The 17,529-nt window shown below is 46.4% G+C and overlaps 1 protein-coding gene and 1 long non-coding RNA gene across 3 annotated transcripts in view; one reads left to right on the top strand and one right to left on the bottom strand.

Moving 5' to 3' along the window:
• Positions 1-4,394: 4,394 nt before the first annotated feature.
• On the bottom strand, positions 4,395-8,512 carry LOC116560068. The gene is made up of 3 exons (XR_004272774.1): positions 8,397-8,512; positions 8,120-8,281; positions 4,395-7,191 (listed from the first exon to the last, which is right to left on the bottom strand). It is a non-coding gene; the product is annotated as an uncharacterized LOC116560068 (long non-coding RNA).
• QSOX1 (quiescin sulfhydryl oxidase 1) overlaps positions 7,555-17,529 on the top strand; it is a 43,134-nt gene continuing 33,159 nt past the window's right edge. For both annotated transcript variants that reach the window (XM_032291243.1, XM_032291242.1), the window contains exon 1: positions 7,555-7,918. In XM_032291243.1, coding sequence (XP_032147134.1) covers positions 7,651-7,918 — 268 coding nt within the window. In that variant the 5' untranslated portion in view covers positions 7,555-7,650. The remainder of the gene's footprint in view (positions 7,919-17,529) is intronic.

Below are 17,529 nucleotides of genomic sequence, written 5' to 3'. Positions count from 1 at the left end.
TCCCTGTGCTGCCCAGGCCGGAGTGCAGTGGTGTGATTTCAGCTCACTGCAATCTCTGCCTCCCAGGTTCAAGAGATCCTCCCACCTCAGCCTCCTGAGTAGCTGGAATTACAGGCATGTATCACCACGCCCAGCTAATTTCTTGTATTTTTAGTAGAGACAGGGTTTTACCGTGTTGGCCAGGTTGTTCTCAAACTCCTAACCTCAGGTGATCAGCCTACTCCGGCCTCCCAAAGTGCTGGGATTACATGCATAAGCCACCACACCTGGCCAAATACTAAATATACACCCAACTTATGACCCAGAGATTCCACTCCTAGGTATGTTTGCAAAAGAAATAAAAACAAAGGTACATACCAAAAGACTTGTACAAGAATATTCACAACTGCTTTACTTACAATAGCCCCAAACTGGAAACAACCCAGGTGTCCATTAACAGGAGAACAGACAAACTGTGGCATATTTATGGGATGGAACACTATCTCATAAAAAAGAATTACTAGAAAATTACTGTATCCATTTCTGGAAAAGTTAAACCCAGAGTTATCATTTAATTCAGCAATTCCTTGCCTAGGAATATGCCCAAGAGAACTGGAACACGCATGCAGAAAACCTTGTACATGAATGTTCATAGCAGCATTATTCATAAGAGCCCAAAAGTGGAGACAATCCAAATGCCCAGCAGCTGATGAATGAATAAACTCCATGTTTAACTTTTCAAGGAACTCCAACAAAAAGAATTACTCTCAGCCAGGAGCAGTGGCTCACACCTGTAATCCCAGCACCTTGGGAGGCTGAGGTGGACGGATCACTTAAGCACAGGAGCTCAAGACCAGCCTGGGCGACATGGCAAGACCTCGTCTCTACAAAAAAAATACAAAAATAGCCAGGCATGGTGGTGCATACCTGCAGTCCCAGCTACTCAGGAGGCTAAGGCAGGAAGAGCACTTGAGCCCAGGAAACGGAGGCTGCAGGGAGCTGAGATCATGCCACTGCACTCCAGCCTGGACAACAGGGCAAAACCCTGTATTTAAAAAAAAAAAAAATTGCTGGACAGAAACAGCTAGATGCAAAAATGTAATGAAGATCTGTGTTTGCCTGGGGCGGGTTGGGGGGTGGGTGGTGGCAATGAACTTCAAAATGCACAAGGGAACTATATGGGATACCGAAATGTTCTACATATATATATATTTTATTTTATTTTGAGACAGAGTTTTGCTCTTGTTGCCCAGGCTGGAGTGCAATAGCACGATCTTGGCTCACTGTAGCCTCTGCCTCCCAGGTTCAAGCAATTCTCCTGCCTCAGCCTCCCAAGCAGCTGGGATTACAGGCTCTCGCTACCATGCCAGGCTAATTTGTGTATTTTTAGTAGAGACGGGTTTCACCATGTTGGCCAGGCTGGTCTCAAACTCCTGACCTCAGGTGATCCGCCTGCCTCGGCCTCCCAAAGTGCTGGGATTACCCCTGAGCCTGGCCTGATCTACATTTTGATTGCACAGTTGGTTATACAGGTATCCACATTTCTCAAAATACATTGAAATGTGAACTTAAAACGGATGAATTTTATTGTATATAAATTATACATTAATAAAGTTGATTTTTAAAAGTAATACATGGGGCTAAAAAAATTTAATAAAACAGGGTCATAAAATTAAAATTTTCCTTCTCTACACAACCTCCCCAAGTATAACACAAGAGCTGATACCAAGTAAGTTCAATGCCTAAGTCTCTGTATTCCACCTATTCATTCCCCCCATCGTTGTATTTTTAAAAGAAACATTTAATATTCTAAAAATAGGAAAAATAGAAAACTGCTTTTCAGGCCAGGTGTAGTGGTTCACACCTGTAATCCCAGCACTTTGGGAGGCTGAGGTGGGTGGATCACCTGAGGTCAGGAGTTCGAGACCAGCCTGGTCAACATCTCGAAACCTTGTCTCTACTAAAAATACAAAAATTAGCTGGGCATGGTGTGGGCGCCTGTAATCCCGGCCACTCATGAGGCTGAGGCATGAGAATCGCTTGAACCAAGGAGGCAGAGGTTGTGGTGAGCCAAGACTGCGCCACTGCACTCCAGCCTGGGCAACTGAATGACACTCTGTCTCAAAAAAATAAATAAGACTAGAAAAGAAAACTGCTTTCCCCCCTTGGACTGGTAAACTCTGTCAGGCGTCTAGACTGGGCTGGGGACTGGTAATGGGAACCACTGTGGAGCCAGAGCTGAACACATTACAGTCAGCACAGCACCCATATATGGGAACTACACACTTAAAACGGCTGCTTGCCCATTTTACAGATGAGGGAACTGAAGCTCAGAGACGTGAAGGCAGTTGCCAAGGACTGAAACCCAAGTATCCTGACTCCAAAGACCAAGTGTTCATCTACCATACCCCAGCACCTATCACGAGAATTAAACTGGTGGCTTTGGGGAAGAAGGAGGGTGTCCCCAGCCTAGCTTCAGCTGACTGCCCTCTTTCAACTGCTCCTTCCACCACTCTCCCTCCACACACACATTTAATGCACCTTCTAACATGTACTGATATCGTTACAATTACCTTCTCTTCAGGGAAATTCTTAGAATGCTCTTATTTAAAAAGTTGATAAATTCTGTCCTTTTGCAGTCATAGTGTTGTATAGTACTTTTTTAGAATTGTGGGTATTTATCTATTATAGAAGAACTGCTGTATACAACCTAAGTCATGAGGAAATATTCCAAATTAGAATACTCCAGAAGCTCAGAGTTCCCCCAAATCAATCTTCTCATAGCATCACAATGTTGGCAAGGTTCCCAGAAGTCTTCTCTGGAGAATGCTAGCACCCTGTAGCCCAGCAACTCAGCAATGTGGACTTCCTGCCTCTGACTTCAGGCCATGTTTGATGACTGGCAGATTCCCAAAAGGCCAAAGAGCACAGACAAGAAGGTCTTCTTGAATCTACAGTCTTATATCTTCTGCCTTAAATAATTAGCTGTGTGTGTGTGTGTGTTGGGGGGGTGGGTGCCTACACCCTTTGAATTGCCATCCGGTGACCTGGGGACCAGGGAAGGTTGACCCGAACATGGGTGACTGCCTGACATATCCCTTTCACAGATGCCCACTTCTCAATATTTCTATGGCTATATTGGAAAGCCTGGCAAAAATGGGTCTACCATGACCTTGCTGTGTGGCCTTGAGCAAGACACTCCGCTATTCTGGGCCTTAGTTTCCTCTACAGAAACAGAACAGGGCAATTAGACTAAGGGTGAATAGGACAGGATGAGCAGCTGGGAAGGAATCTGTTGCCCTCTTCTTCCAGTTTGCTTTCTCCAGTGGTCAGATTTCTAGCCCCTTACTTCTATTCAGGAGACTCACAGAAGGATGTTCAGGGATTTTTGTGTTTTCCATTCTTTTTTCTTTAATTTTTTTTTTTTTTGAGATGGAGTTTCACTTCTGTTGCCCAGGCTGGAGTGCAAGGGCACGATCTCGGCTCACCACAACCTCTGCCTCCTGGGTTCAAGCGATTCTCCTGCCTCAGCCTCCTGAGTAGCTGGGGTTACAGGCATGCACTACCATGCCTGGTTAATTTTGTACTTTTAGTAGAGATAGGGTTTCTCCATGTTGGTCAGGCTGGTCTTGAAATCCCAACCTCAGGTGATCCACCTGCCTCAGCCTCCCAAGTGCTGGGATTACAGGTATGAGCCACTGCGCCCGGCCCTTCCATTCTTATTTCTAAGGCCTTGAAGGGCCAAAATTTGGGGACCCTGAGCTAGGTACATTATTCTCCATTCTTCACCCTCCTCTGTCCTGCCTTTTGTCTTGGAAGCCAATTTCTATGGACTATATTATTGGGGCATGTTCACCCTCTGGCTTTGATTGGGTTTGGCCAATGGGAGGCAATGGTAAGAAACTGGAGGACTGGAGGAGAAACAAGTGGAAGTCACACTCTCCCTGTGCCTTCCTGTGTGTCCAGCAGTGCTGGGATCACGTGGTCGCGACAATGGTTGGACAGCCCCCCTCCCTCACTTCCTGCTGTCACTGGTTTTCACCATAAAGCTCTCTCCCTTTCTCTGCATTGGTCCAGTTGTGCTAAAAAGGTTTTTTGCTGTTGCCAATCCCTAGATTAGTTCCCTTTGCCCTGCACACACCCTTGTGAATAGTCCTTCCAGTAAACCATTTTAAGTAGATCCTTGAAATGTACCTTCTCTTTCCTGCCATACCTGATACAGACTGTTTCTCTTCCAACTTTCAGAATTAGGGTTCTAACTGCTCCCAGCTATGGAAAGGTTCATCTGGAAGACCTAGAATTTTGAAGGGACAAAGCAAGGGTCTTTTTTCTGTTGCTGGGCACCTGCCTCCAGCTGCATACACCTTCTGTGATCCCTGGTATGAATGAGTGAGGGGAAAGTCATCAAACACTCTTCTGTTGCTCCCTATGTGTATTTGTGTATAAACTGCATTCCTCTCACAATCTCTTTCATTTTTGGGTGGCAGACTTCCAAATTCCGTCTTTTTTTTTTTCATGCATAACACATGAATGATTCACAAGTGGGAAAGTCAACAGAACCCCTTCCACTTCAGTCCCATCTATAAAAACGGTTTATCAACCTCATATTGAGGTTGAGAGTTGCTATAATATCAACCTCATATTGAGGGTCGGCGTGGGGACTAAATGAGTACAGTCTGCAAATGTTTAGAGCAGCAGGTGCAAAGTGCTAGCTCCTACTACGATTATTTGCTCATCTGATTTGTCTCGGCCCCTTTCCTACAACTTATATGTCGAAGGGGGGAACAGGGAACTTGGGTAGGAATTTCTAAGTGCCCCCTCCAGCCTCCAGGGCTTTTCTCAGCACCCCTTCCTCTCTCAACACCCATTCCTGAGTAAATTTCCTTTTCTGTAACCTTTTCATCCCTGAAGTTCCAGGAAGGGCAAGTTGTGATTTCTGTTCTTGATTCTAAACCAGTGATTGTCAAATAGAGGCCTAGGGTCCCCATTGACCACAGAAAGTGAGTTTTACTCTAGGTTATAATTTTGTTCTTGCTCTTATCTGTTTAAGTTTCCTTTCAAGGTTCTGTTTAAACAAAGGCTTCCAAGACTTTAAAGTTGAAAATTCCTCTTCAGATGAGATACAGAAACACCAGACTTTAAAACTCAGTCCTAAACCTCTTTGGCCCCACTGGCAAGAAACTTTTCCCTACTCCATTCAAATAGTTTGTATTCTTTTCCATTTCTGATGCTCTGAAACAGATATGCAAACAAGCAAATCTTTGTGTATTTATCTGGGGTGACTTTCTCATTCAGTATGTTCAGTAGACATTGTCTCCTTAGTTTCTAGGCCCACGGGGATGAGAACTACAACACTGTTTAACAACAGAGACATTTGAAGGTATCAAATTTTATTGGAACCTGAGCTAGCCGCTGGAGTACTTCCAACCCATGGAAGCCAAGGTTGCTAGAGGACCATCCATTCTGGTCCCAGAAGCGGTTAGTAGTGAGAAGAGTTGGAGAGCAGAAGCTGTACAGGGAGTGAGCCCCCGGGTGTACCCAGCAACTGGAATTGGCTGTGTCGTGGCGGAGGAGACTTAGCAAGGTACTGACACCCCAAATGGTTAACACATAATTTCTTTATGCAGTTTAAGACATGGGGCAGAGAGATTATGAACACACGAAGGGAGTAAAAGCTCCAACCTCTGGACCTCTTTCTGGAATGCTCCTAACCCAGATCGCTACAAGCCTTCCTCCCATACTTCATTTAGGTCTTTGGCTCAAAGTTACCTCTTTAAAACTGCCTTAAGACAGCGGCAAGAGGTGACCCAATCTAGGGTTCTGAGCACCTGATCCTCTTCCATCAATGTTCTTTTCCACAGAGCAAGAGGCCCAGTGGGATGTACCCAAAGCTCTTGCCCCTCTCCCCTTTTTAGAGCACACTGTGAGTACCTGGGACCCTAAAACCTACTGCTCCAATAGCAACAGGTTACCAGCTGCAGCCTGCATCAGCCCTTTCCCAAGGTCTGTCCTCCTGAGGAGCAACTGGTGGTCAAGGAGAAGCTATTTGTAGGAGGTGTGGACAAAACTCTGATGTGCAGACAGAGTTGTTATAGGTGTGGGCACAAGGCCATTTGAAGTATGGGACAGAGCTAAGGTGCCAAGAGAAGGCAGGCTGAGGGCCAAGGACCAGTTCCCCCTCCAAAGCACTGCATTCAAGGGCATATCTCAGAAGGGTCCAAGAATCCTAAATGTAAATGTGGCCTTCCAGATTATGATGAAGGTACAGATGCCAAGATCAAAGGACAGGAATTTTATATCATGGTTTATTTGGTTTGTAGTTTTAAAATATGGAGACAGCATATGTGGGCCTCCATTTGTACTACTGACTCAGTTCTTGCAAATATTAAGGGCAGACCTGTCCCTGACCATCGTGTAAGGCAGCACCTCCTCTGCCGCTCTATTCTTACCCTAGTCTACATTTCTTGTAACATCGGTCTCCACCTCATCTACATTTACTCATGTATCATCTCTTTATCCCCACTGGAATGTTAAGTTCCACATCCCTAGAGTCTATATTGCGTTTCCTGCCTTATCTTTAGTATCTAAAGAAGTGCCTGGCATGACACCACTCAGTAAACTTGAACAAATGAATGACAAATCTAGGCTCCAAGCTCTTACAGGTGAAGGGGGCTAACCTGGCAGACACAAAGGAAAAGTATCACTTGTGACAACCCTCTGAGGAGCACCTTCTGCCCTTAAAATAACCCACTCAAAACAGTAGAGCTGCAAAGGTGACCAGGGAAAATCCATTAACATCTTAGTGCCCATGAACACCAGGTCAGCGGATCGGGCTACTTGCAAGAGGGACATGTGAGCGGGCATGGAGAGCTCCCAGTGGGCTCAAGAGTTGGATGTGGGGCATCTGGGCTGCTGGGAACCGCGAATGTTGGAATCGCCCTATCTTATGAGAGTGGCCAGATGTGGGTGCTGAGGAAACCCTGATTCCACGGCAATGCCCCGCCAACCCGGCACAGCCCACAGTGGAGAGAGGGCTTCTCATCCATGAGTAGGGCCTCTCAAATGACGTTTCCTTTAGATGGTCACGGGCCTCAGCAGGGGTGGGTGCCTCTGATCCCGTGGCGTCTTGGTTGCAGACCACGCGTCCCTCTTCTCTCCCACCTACTTCGAATTCACAACGTCTCATCGCTTTACGGGAACCCAGGAACTTCCCTGGAACAGCAGAAATCCAGGTCGCCTATTCCAACGGACTCCTCTTCCGTTGGATACGGGGACCGCGAGGGGCCAAACAACCTCCGCGAGGCCCCCGCAGCGACTGCTCAGCGAGCGCCCCACTCTTTTTCTTGGAGATGGAGCTCCAGGGACCAGACTGTACTCTTCGCCTCCTTGGGCCTAGGGCGGAAACCCGGATGGCGCAGCTCTGAGGCCACGGCGCACAGCGAAAGGACGGCTCACCAGCCTGCGCCAGCCCCAGCGACGAGCTCACCCCGCCCGCTCCCGGGCCCAGGCGCCGCCGGCGGGGCGGGGCGGGGCCGGCGGGGGCCTGCCTCGGGGGCGGGGCCTCGGGGCGGGGCCACGTGGCTCCTCCTCGCGGCCGGAGGCGGGCGGTGCCGCGGCGCCAGGACCCTACTCATCCGACACTTGCGTGAGGTGGTGAGCGCAGCGCTGAGGATGGAGAGGTGCGGCCGCGACTCCAGGCCGCCGCCGACGCTGCTGCTGCTGCTGCTGCTGCTGCCGCTCGCGGTGCCAGGCGCTGTCGCGGCTCCGCGCTCGGCGCTGTACTCGCCCTCCGACCCGCTGACGCTGCTGCAGGCGGACACGGTGCGCGGCGCGGTGCTGGGCTCCCGCAGCGCCTGGGCCGTGGAGTTCTTCGCCTCCTGGTGCGGCCACTGCATCGCCTTCGCCCCGACGTGGAAGGCGCTGGCCGAAGACGTCAAAGGTGAGAAGCGGGGTCGGCCGGCTCCCCCGTGCCCCGCCTCCCCGACCCCTCCACCTGCGGGCGCACAGCCCCTCCTCCGCCCACCCACGCCCTCCACCTTCACACTTCTCAGCTCCATTTTGGGCTCCCGCTCCCTTGGCCTCTTCCTCTTGGCCCGCCTCCCGCGCTTCTCTCCCCTCTCCGCGGCCCGGGCCCCCAGACCTGCCCTGCTCGCCGCGTTCGTCCTCCGCCAGGTGACTGTCTCCCCCGCCGCGAGGGGTCTCCTTTGTTCCATCCTCCGCAGGCTCCGCTGACACCTTACAGCTTCCTAGTCCAGCCTGGTGCCAGTCCGCTTCCTCTCGCCCAGGGACCCGTGTCGCCTTCCTGGCAGGCTCCCTAGCTGCTGTGGGGCAGTGCTGGGGAGAGAAGGGAACGGACTTTGTTTTTTGGCTCCCCGCCACCTTTCTCCACTCCCTCGACTGGTTGATCCAGGTGGTACCTAGACTCCCTTTCTCATTTTTGTCTTTGATGTGGGTATGGTCACCTGACATTTTCCTGTCTCGGTTCTGGCCCTCTCCTGACCTGCCGCCTCTGCCACATCCTTCTCTCTCTTCCACCGCCCGAACCCTTATGTTTTAACCCCATGCACCCAGAGGCCTTTGGTGCGTATTTGGCTCTTGCTTCATGTTCCCACTGACTGGTTGGGGCACCAAAACTGTATTTCCTGGATTCCAAGACAGCATCAACTATGAGACTCACTGTTCGTTTTATGACAGCCCAAGGGGCAGAAGGATAGGAAAAACCAGTACATGTATAGAGATTTTAAGGTGAACCCTGTTACAGAAATGCTAAAATTTTGAAACACTTAAGGCTTAGAGTCAAGGAAATATGGTAATAATAGTAATTAATATTTACAGAGCACTTGTCATTTCAGACACCTTACTTATTTCAGTACTGGGCATACATTGTCTCATAGTTTCCTTTCCACAATTTAAAGATTCCTGGGGAGTCACACACTCACCTAACTCAGGTAGTGGGTATTCAGTGCGCAGGAGTAGTGTAGTGATAAGTGATTTGCTCCTGACTTGCTGCCTCTGAATGGAGCTGCTTCCTGATTCTGGTACTAGGGCGCGGGCACAGGCTCCTGCCCTGAAATGGTCATTGAATGCAGACTGTGGGCATCTTTGAAAATAGGACTCTTTCTAGAGAAGGAGGAACTGAAACCATGGTTCCCCTTCTCTGCTGTTGGTATTTGTTCGTAAACTCAATTCTGTGGTCGAATGGTGCCTTTGTAGATGTCACTTCTCAGACTCACCCTCCCCCTTTTCCTGAGCAGTGTCCAGATTGGGTTCTGAGGTGGCTAGATGGAAGCGTGTGTACATCTTTTAGCCATATGGTCCTGGAAAGTTAATTTTAAAGGAAACTTAGAAGCTGTTTGACCTCTAGTTTATGCTTGCCCACATGCCTCACTGGTCCCAATACCTGAATATGCCTTACTGAACGTGCTTCTCACCATTTCAACACATTTGGTCGGGGAGGAGTGGTGTCAGCACATCTGCTCAGGAGAGGAGAGAGGGAGAACATGGATTATGGAATTGAACACCTAAGAGAAGGTAATCTCAGGGGACACTGTGGGCTGAACATCATCAAAATTCCCCCATCTCTTTCCACTTTGAGGCTATAAGAGGTGTTTGTTGGTCGCAGATGGATTTATTTTAGAATTTCTTCCTTCTTGAGAGTGCTAGAAGCAAAGATTAGCTTTCAGCTAACTCACATGTTTGGCCTCTTGCAATGCGGAGTGTTAGTTTTCCTATGAGTTACATATCTAGGTACTGACCCAGTCTGCTCCTGGGTGAGGGTTACCACTTCTAAAAGGGATTCCCCAGTACATGGAGCCTTTCCCTAAAACAGGAAAGTGAAATCAGAATTTAACCTCTGAAAAAGGAAATGGAAGCATCACGGTCTGTGGGGATGAGCCAGGGTAAATGGGAGGTGCAAGCTTTTGGTGGAAACCAGAGGTCTGCTGTGAGCCATTGGTGTGAGTTAGCCCCTGAGCCAGATCGTGTAGGAGGAGGGCACTGGCAGAATCTGCTGTCAACCTGCAAGGAAGAACGTCCTTCACTCCAACTCAAAGGGGTGTTCCTTGGTGAAGCTCTGCTGAGAAGCTGGGGTTGGTCAGGCGTCATCTCTGTGTCCTGAGGTTTCTTTAGAGAGTTTGGTTGTGGGCTTTCACGAGGCTGCTGTCATCCCACCCCAGGCCATGTGAGTATGGCACATGCTGTCTGCTCAGGATACCTATATCTTAGGGCAGGAACAGAGACAGTGGAGGTCACAGGGAGAGAGAGGAATTTTGCAGCCATGCTTAGCTGGCTTTAGGCATTTAATCTGACTGAAGAGGGTTCATTTCTTCAATGTTTAGGGCAGTAGGTTCTCTAGGGCAGCTGCTGCCCGGGGGCAGAGCATGTGTTTCTGAGAATCTGGTTCACCCCTTTCTATTCCAGAGCAGCTCCTGTTGTCTCACCATATGTTTGGGAAATTGATTGTATTCATTTTAGACCTTCATTGCTATTCACTGACTAATCAATTCACAAATATTTGCTGAGTGATAAAGCACTGTTTGTATTGCAGTTGGGAAATGAGCTACTCACAGAAGGAAAATTGGCAACTGTTAAGAAGCTGTGTTTGAAAAAGGCCAAACGTGTGTTTCAACCATTTCTTGTAGGAATCCAGGGTAAGGGAAAGTCACAGAGGGCTACTCTGATCACCAGAGGCCTTTATGCCAGTAGTTATTTATTACACACTTGCCTTATGCCAGCACTTTGCTAAGGGCCTTCACAGGCCATTAGTATGTACAGTCCTTACCTGGGAAAATATCTGATCTATGGGTATTGTCTTCCTCTTTTTTCTTAAACATGTAAGTAACTTAAGTAACTTGCCAGGTTTACACAGATGCTGGAGGAGGTCATCGACCCCAGATCTTTTTGACTCTCTGGAGCCTGGGCAGGTAAAGTGGGTGGAGGAGGAAGGATACTACAGGTGGGAAAACAGCATGTGCTGAGCCATGGAGGTGAGGTTCATAAGGCGTGTGTTTGAGTGACAGTAAGCAGTGTTGGTTTTGCCCCCTTCTCTGCCCGGGCACAGGCCATATCTGCTCCTTGTACCTGTGATTCCTGGCACAGAGCCGGGGACAGAGTAGGAGGAGCCCACCGCACACTCATGGTGGCCAGTGGCCTGAGCCTCACAGGATTCCAAATGACAGTGTGAGTTGTAGAACCTTCTGCTGGTGTCGTGGTTCCCCTTGACTCAGACTAGGGGTGTCAGCCAGGTGTGAGGGGTAGGGAAGGCATTTTGTCCATCTCATGACATCACTGCCCAGAAGCTGTCAGCAACAAGGAAGGCGTGAGGTGGTGTCTGCATAGCGCTGACTAGCTGGACATGGCATAAACTCACTCTGTGTCAGGAGAACTCTGAAGACTTCGGTGTAGCGTCCAGAGCTGAGGGTAGGTAGTTCTAGTCACTAGACCCCCAGGTCTGACTTGCTCTTGATGGTTTGGGTAAATCTGTGCCTCTGCCTTAATGGAAGCCCAGACTCGCTTAACACTCGGAGGCTGTATGTTTCTTGGTAAGAGTTGTTTGCTAGCCGGGCGCGGTGGCTCACGCCTGTAATCCCAGCACTTTGGGAGGCCGAGGCGGGTGGATCACGAGGTCAAGAGATCGAGACCATCCTGGTCAACACGGTGAAACCCCGTCTCTACTAAAAATACAAAAATCAGCTGGGCATGGTGGCGCATGCCTGTAATCCCAGCTACTCAGGAGGCTGAGGCAGGAGAATTGCCTGAACCCAGGAGGCGGAGGTTGCGGTGAGCCGAGATCGCGCCATTGCACTCCAGCGTGGGTAACAAGAGCGAAACTCCGTCTCAAAAAAAAAAAAAAAAAAAAAGTTGTTTGCTGTCTGGTACCTGAACGGTTGTCAGAGCTGGAAGGGGTGTTAGAAATCATTCATCCTGGCCCTCGCGGATCCACGAGGAAGCAGAGATCCAGAGGAGACATGTGGCGCTCACAGTGCAAACCGGTGAAACTCCAAGCAAGGCTTCCCTGTACTTGTGCGTGGGGGAGGGGACGCTGCCCTTGACTCCAGACAGAGCCCCCAGTGGGGACTCAGCAGAACCCCCACAACACCGTCACCACAGGGCATCCCCTCACCCATCACTCCAGAATTTACAACTGCCAGCTTCTCTGGCCTCCCCACCCTTCCCCTCTCCATTAGTCCATTCATTCTGTTGGTAGAAAAACTACTCTGTTCAGAGCAATAATTGCACCAGGAAAATGTTTTCTCCCCAGTAGTAGAGCTAGACTGATGCTACTGAATCATTTGGGTGTTAGGCATTTAAGTCATCTGCCACTTCAAAAAGCCTCTGTCACCCAACTCTGCATTACTTTGACAGTAAAGCTTAAATGCAGCTTTGCTTTAACAATGGAATTCAGATAAGGACCTTTCCTATTCCATCTCCTGTTACTTGTCAAAAGACAAAATTATAACACATTCAGAAATCTTAACTGGCTTTTATTTGTGATTCTAGAATTGGGCAACACCACATTCTGCCTTACAGAATGAGCATTCTGATGAGCTGAGCAGAGGAGTTTGGCTTTTTAGACAGAAAAAGGCTAAAGAAAGCAGAAACAGATCAAAAACCAGATTGGTTATTTCAGTCCCTTTTAAAGGTCAAAGCAGAGGAGACTTCCTTCTGTTGGCTCAAACTGGTTTGTTGAGATTTGACTGTTCTCTCTCCTGATTTCCTGGAAGGTCAGATCGACAGTTTAGATTTGGCTTGGTGGCGTGGAACTTCAGCCTGAGGGACCCCATCTTGGTTTGATCTCTTCGGCCTTGTGCAGAAGCTCAGTCCCAACCAATGGCCTACTATAAATATTATTTAACAATTCTCCCCTTCTGGTCAGGCTCTCACCTGGCTGCGAATGTTACCAAAACAGGGTATCAGCACTATGCTCAGTCATCATCGTTTTGGCCTTAACACATCATTTATAGGTTAAGGGGTCCTCGTTATCATGCATTTCTTGGAGTTTTGATCATTCCAGCTGGAGAGGGGCCATTTAGCATTCAGCAGATGGCCACGTATGGACATTTAAGACTTTTTAAGAGGGTCCAGTGTAACAGGGAGACTATCATGACTCTCCCGAGGATGATACTGAGTTTAGAATATGCCCCTTAGCCAGGGACCCATGAACCAAACCAACTGAAATCGAAGAGATCAAAGAATGAGCCAGATGGGGAATTTATCCTTTTTAACCAAGTACGGTTTGTTCATTTTTTGCAACTGAGTCTCAATACCTTATGTATCTATCTATGTGCAGCAAAAAGTGTCAGCAATTGCACAGATTCCCTGTTCCGCTAGTAGGTAGCAGTTCTATATCTAGTATCCCATGACTGGGTTAAATTAAAGCAGGAGTGAGAACACATGGGTCTAAAAGTCTGACTCTATAAAAGGGACCACTAGTACAGTTTGAACAACAGTTGTGTCGGGGATGTTGCTGAAGTTACCCACTGAGTAGACTAAAGGATCCCTTTGGTCACGTAAAGACCTGGGTTTAGCATGACAAATCCAACATTTCGTAAAGTTACCCACAGAAGCCACTGATTATAGAATTCTAACTACAGCATTATCCTGCCAGACAAAAAAGGTAGACATAATCAAACTATAAACCAGGATAAATTCCAAGGATACATTCCAAGAGACTTCCTGTTCCAAATTGGAAGTCTCATTCCAATGAGACTCTTGTTCAGATGTTTTGGGAAAGCATGAAGCCATCAGCCCCTCGTCCTGGGTTATAGTGTGAGTGTCTCTGGTTATGGCATTGGGTGTTTTGGTGAGCTCTGTGTGGCGATTGACCACGTGGGTTCTTGTTAAGTTTGCTTCGCTGGAACTTACCAATAAGGAACCTCAGTGTGGTGGCATATACATCCGACGTGAGACTTACTCCTTGAAATGTACATTGAGTTGTTCAGCTTCTGCTTCTAGGGCTTTAGGCACTGAACAATTCTTGTTTTTAGTTGGAGAATGGTAGCTAGTTATTGGGAGAAACTGGAAGAATTCAGGATCCAGTCCAGCTTATAGGTAGATGATTAAAAACTTGAAAAGGATCAACAAGGCTGCAGTCTAATAAGAGGTATACTGTAGTTTCTGTTTAGAAACTTAATTTTTCTGTCTATAGTCAACCCCTATTTCTACCAAAGATAATCAGGGTAAGCGGGAGATGGAGGTCGCAGGGAGCCGAGATTGCGCCACTGCACTCCAGCCCAGATGACAGAGCAAGACTCCATCTCACATAAAATGAAGTAAAATAAAATAAAGATAGCCAGGGTGAGACTAATTTGCTTGCATAATATGGTTCGTCTCATCAAACTTGGCCTGATTATTTACATCAGTGTGGCAAGAATAGTGATTGACCCCGTAGGCTCTTTTTAAGTTTGCTTTGCGGAACTTATCGATAAGGAATCTCAGCTTGGACTTTGAACAACCTCTCAAGGCTAGGAAGCCAAACCAAGCCCAACTTCACATTTCCCCTGCAGCACCTATAGATTCATTGTACTACATTCTCAAGTATGGCATCGCACTCAAAAGCTTGGTAATATGACCAGTGTTTCCAAGTGTATCCTGTTATAAAGAGAGAAGGTGCTTACTGAACTTATGCAGATAACAGTATTGCCGTAAAAATAAGAATATTCACAAATAGTTTCTGAATTCCGGAGAGAGAAAATGTCTCCATTTTTGTTTACAAGAGTGTACTTTACCAAATTGCTGTGAACTATAGATAGCTTAAAAGAAAAAAAGTGTTCTTAAATCTGGACAACAAAACATTAAGAAGTACCAGCAATGTTTCAAATTTAAAAACTATGGAAACCCATAATTCTTCATTAGTTCATTTAGTTTCTTGTAATTATTGTTCTGCTCGATCTCCATTATCAGTTTTGCAGACCCATCAGTTTTTACATTAGAGTTCTGGAAATTCTTTCCCAGTCCAATTATATTATCTCGAAGTTATTAGAAATAGTACTTATCAGAGACTTTTCCATGGATCTCATTGAAGGTGAAGCACTTTAGGATTATAGTTGCTTAGACAAAAGCTTTTAGAAAAGCCTCAGAATAAAGCAATTAACTATGGACTATAAGACAAAATGGTCGTGGTTAAAGGTCTGATGAAAGTTCATAACAATGACACAGTTGACAAGGAAATTTGGTTATTGCTGAGGGATACAACATTTTAACCTAATAACCAAAATTATGGCCGATAATACATCATATTTCTAAGAATATCATATAATTTTGGGGATACACATTAATAACAAGTATAAATTTCCATTAATAAATATGTCAAAGTTAAACATCGTTTCTTATTTGACAATGCTTCCTGTGTAATTAATATAGCAAATGAGCATAACTAGTTTAATATCTCTCCTTTGCAGAACCTTTGAGATGTTCCAGGAGCCCCTGGAATGTTCCAAAACTAGTTCAAGTTCAAAAAGACTTCATTTAGAATTCGATTTTGGGAAGTTTGTAAACAAAATATCAAAGGTTTAAAATTAAAACATGTAATCAGGCTGGGCGTGGGGGCTCATGCCAATAATCCCAACACTTTGGGAGGCCAAGGCAGGAGAATACCTTGAGCCCTGGGGTTCAAGACCAGCCTGGGCAACGTAGGAAGACCCCGTTTCTATAGAAAAATTTTAAAAAATTAGCCAGGTGTGGTGGTGTGCACCTGTGGTCCCAGCTACTTAAGCAGCTGAGGTGGGAGAATTACTTGAGCCCAGGAGGTCAAGGACAAGTGAGCCACAATTGCACCACTGCACTCCAGCCTGGGTGACATAGTGGGACCTTATCTCAAAACAAAAAAAAAAGCAAAGCAAAAGTATCACTTGATCAAAATTGGATCACAGATCACTGTTAATTCACAGTCATTCATCTAACCAGAATGATAATTAAAAGACTTCAAAAGGAAAATATAGAATGTTACATCACTGCAGGAAAAAACCTTAGCTCTTTTATAGAGAGGAACCCATTAAGTAATCAAAGACCTAATAAAGACAACATGAAACACAGGGAATCATCTTGATAAAACAAAGATCTTGCTTTCTTAGGATAATTACCTAAAAGGTACAGAAATACCTTTCACTGTTTCTTTTTAAGAACAGGTAAGTACTTCAGGAAAACCTTATTTTATCAGAGAGGACTAAATTCTGGTTTTACATCAGTGCACTTTTGATATTAAGGCTAATGTTTAAAAAACACAAAAACAATACCCATTTGACCACACTTGAAGTTCTTTTCTCTTCACACCTTCCTTGTATGCATTAGTTTGTCCTGTCCTCTTCCTCTTTCTCATTGTGAAATAATCAGTCACTGTACTTTAGAACAAAGTGACTCTCTTTTTCCCTTACCCAAAATACATCCTCGTATTTTACGACCTCCTTTGTAAACCCTGCCATGCTTCCCTTGCATACAGAGCTGCGTCCCTTATTATTTCTAGTTTTAGTTGCCTTGTATTAATTAGTTTTTACTCCTTAGTAATCTTAATTTCTAGTGAAAACTGGCAAGCGTTGTGAACTGTCTTCCATCAACACTCACCATTTCATAATTTCTAGAAACATGTTTCCTCAATTTATTTTTTCAGAATTGGTTTTTTTTTTAGAACTGAGCTTCCTCAATTTTTCATGCTTATTACGGACCCAAATATGTTTGTATTTTCTATGGCACACAAAAGCAAGATGCCAAAGCATATATACTTTAAAAGCAATTAATGTTTCAGTATTTTAATTGACTTAGAAATGATATTTTATGAATATAGATTACTTAATTTAACATAAAATAACTGTAAGAGGAGGCTGGATGTGTGGACAGGGGCCAAATGGAGAACTGCCTTCTGGTTGTAGGTTTTCTTCGAAAGTCAGTGAGAGCCCTCAAAGAATGCTGAATAGAGAATGACATTGTTAGATCCACAGAATGAGAACATCATTTGGTGGCTAGAGAGGCCAGTGAGGGGTAGAGCATTTCAGAACCTCACCAGGAAAGAAATGAGATGTTGCTGTTTCTTTGGAGGACCTGCCATGAGAACCCGTGCTAGTTCATGGGACACGGAGGGTTGGTTGGAGGTGAGGTCAGTAAAAAGCCAGATCACGGGTTCACACCTGCCTAGGACAGGCAAGAAGAGATGGAGGTTTGGGTGGGGAAAGAGACTTCGGAAGGAGAGTGGACAGGATGTGGAGGCAGGTTGGGACCAGCAATCCTGTGGTAGGGGTGGAAGGATTGCATCCTGGGCCTGGAATGCAACAGGCCCTGACCATACCTGCCTTTGTGCTGGCTGCCCTGCAGGTGAGATTTAAAGTCAAAGGATGCACCCCAGCTTGCAGATACTTGAGAAGCTCAAGCTGCTATTCTTATGTGCTAAGGGAGTCGGGAAAGCTCCCCAAAAAGTGTCTGTTGAGGGGGTATTGAGGAGACTGGGGAAATGGCATCATAAGATGTGGCTCTGACTCTACTACTTTTGAAGTCTGTCTCTGATAAATACCTCCATCTACTTCCTCTGCCCAACCCCCCACCCACTCCCTCCTGCGAGGAGTC

The sequence above is a fragment of the Sapajus apella genome, unplaced genomic scaffold, assembly GCF_009761245.1.
Source record: "Sapajus apella isolate SASKATOON/1434 unplaced genomic scaffold, GSC_monkey_1.0 scaffold25, whole genome shotgun sequence".
Classification (NCBI taxonomy): Eukaryota; Metazoa; Chordata; class Mammalia; order Primates; family Cebidae; genus Sapajus; species Sapajus apella.
The sequence above is the reverse complement of the archived record's forward strand: the minus strand, read 5'-3'. Positions and strand labels throughout refer to the sequence as shown.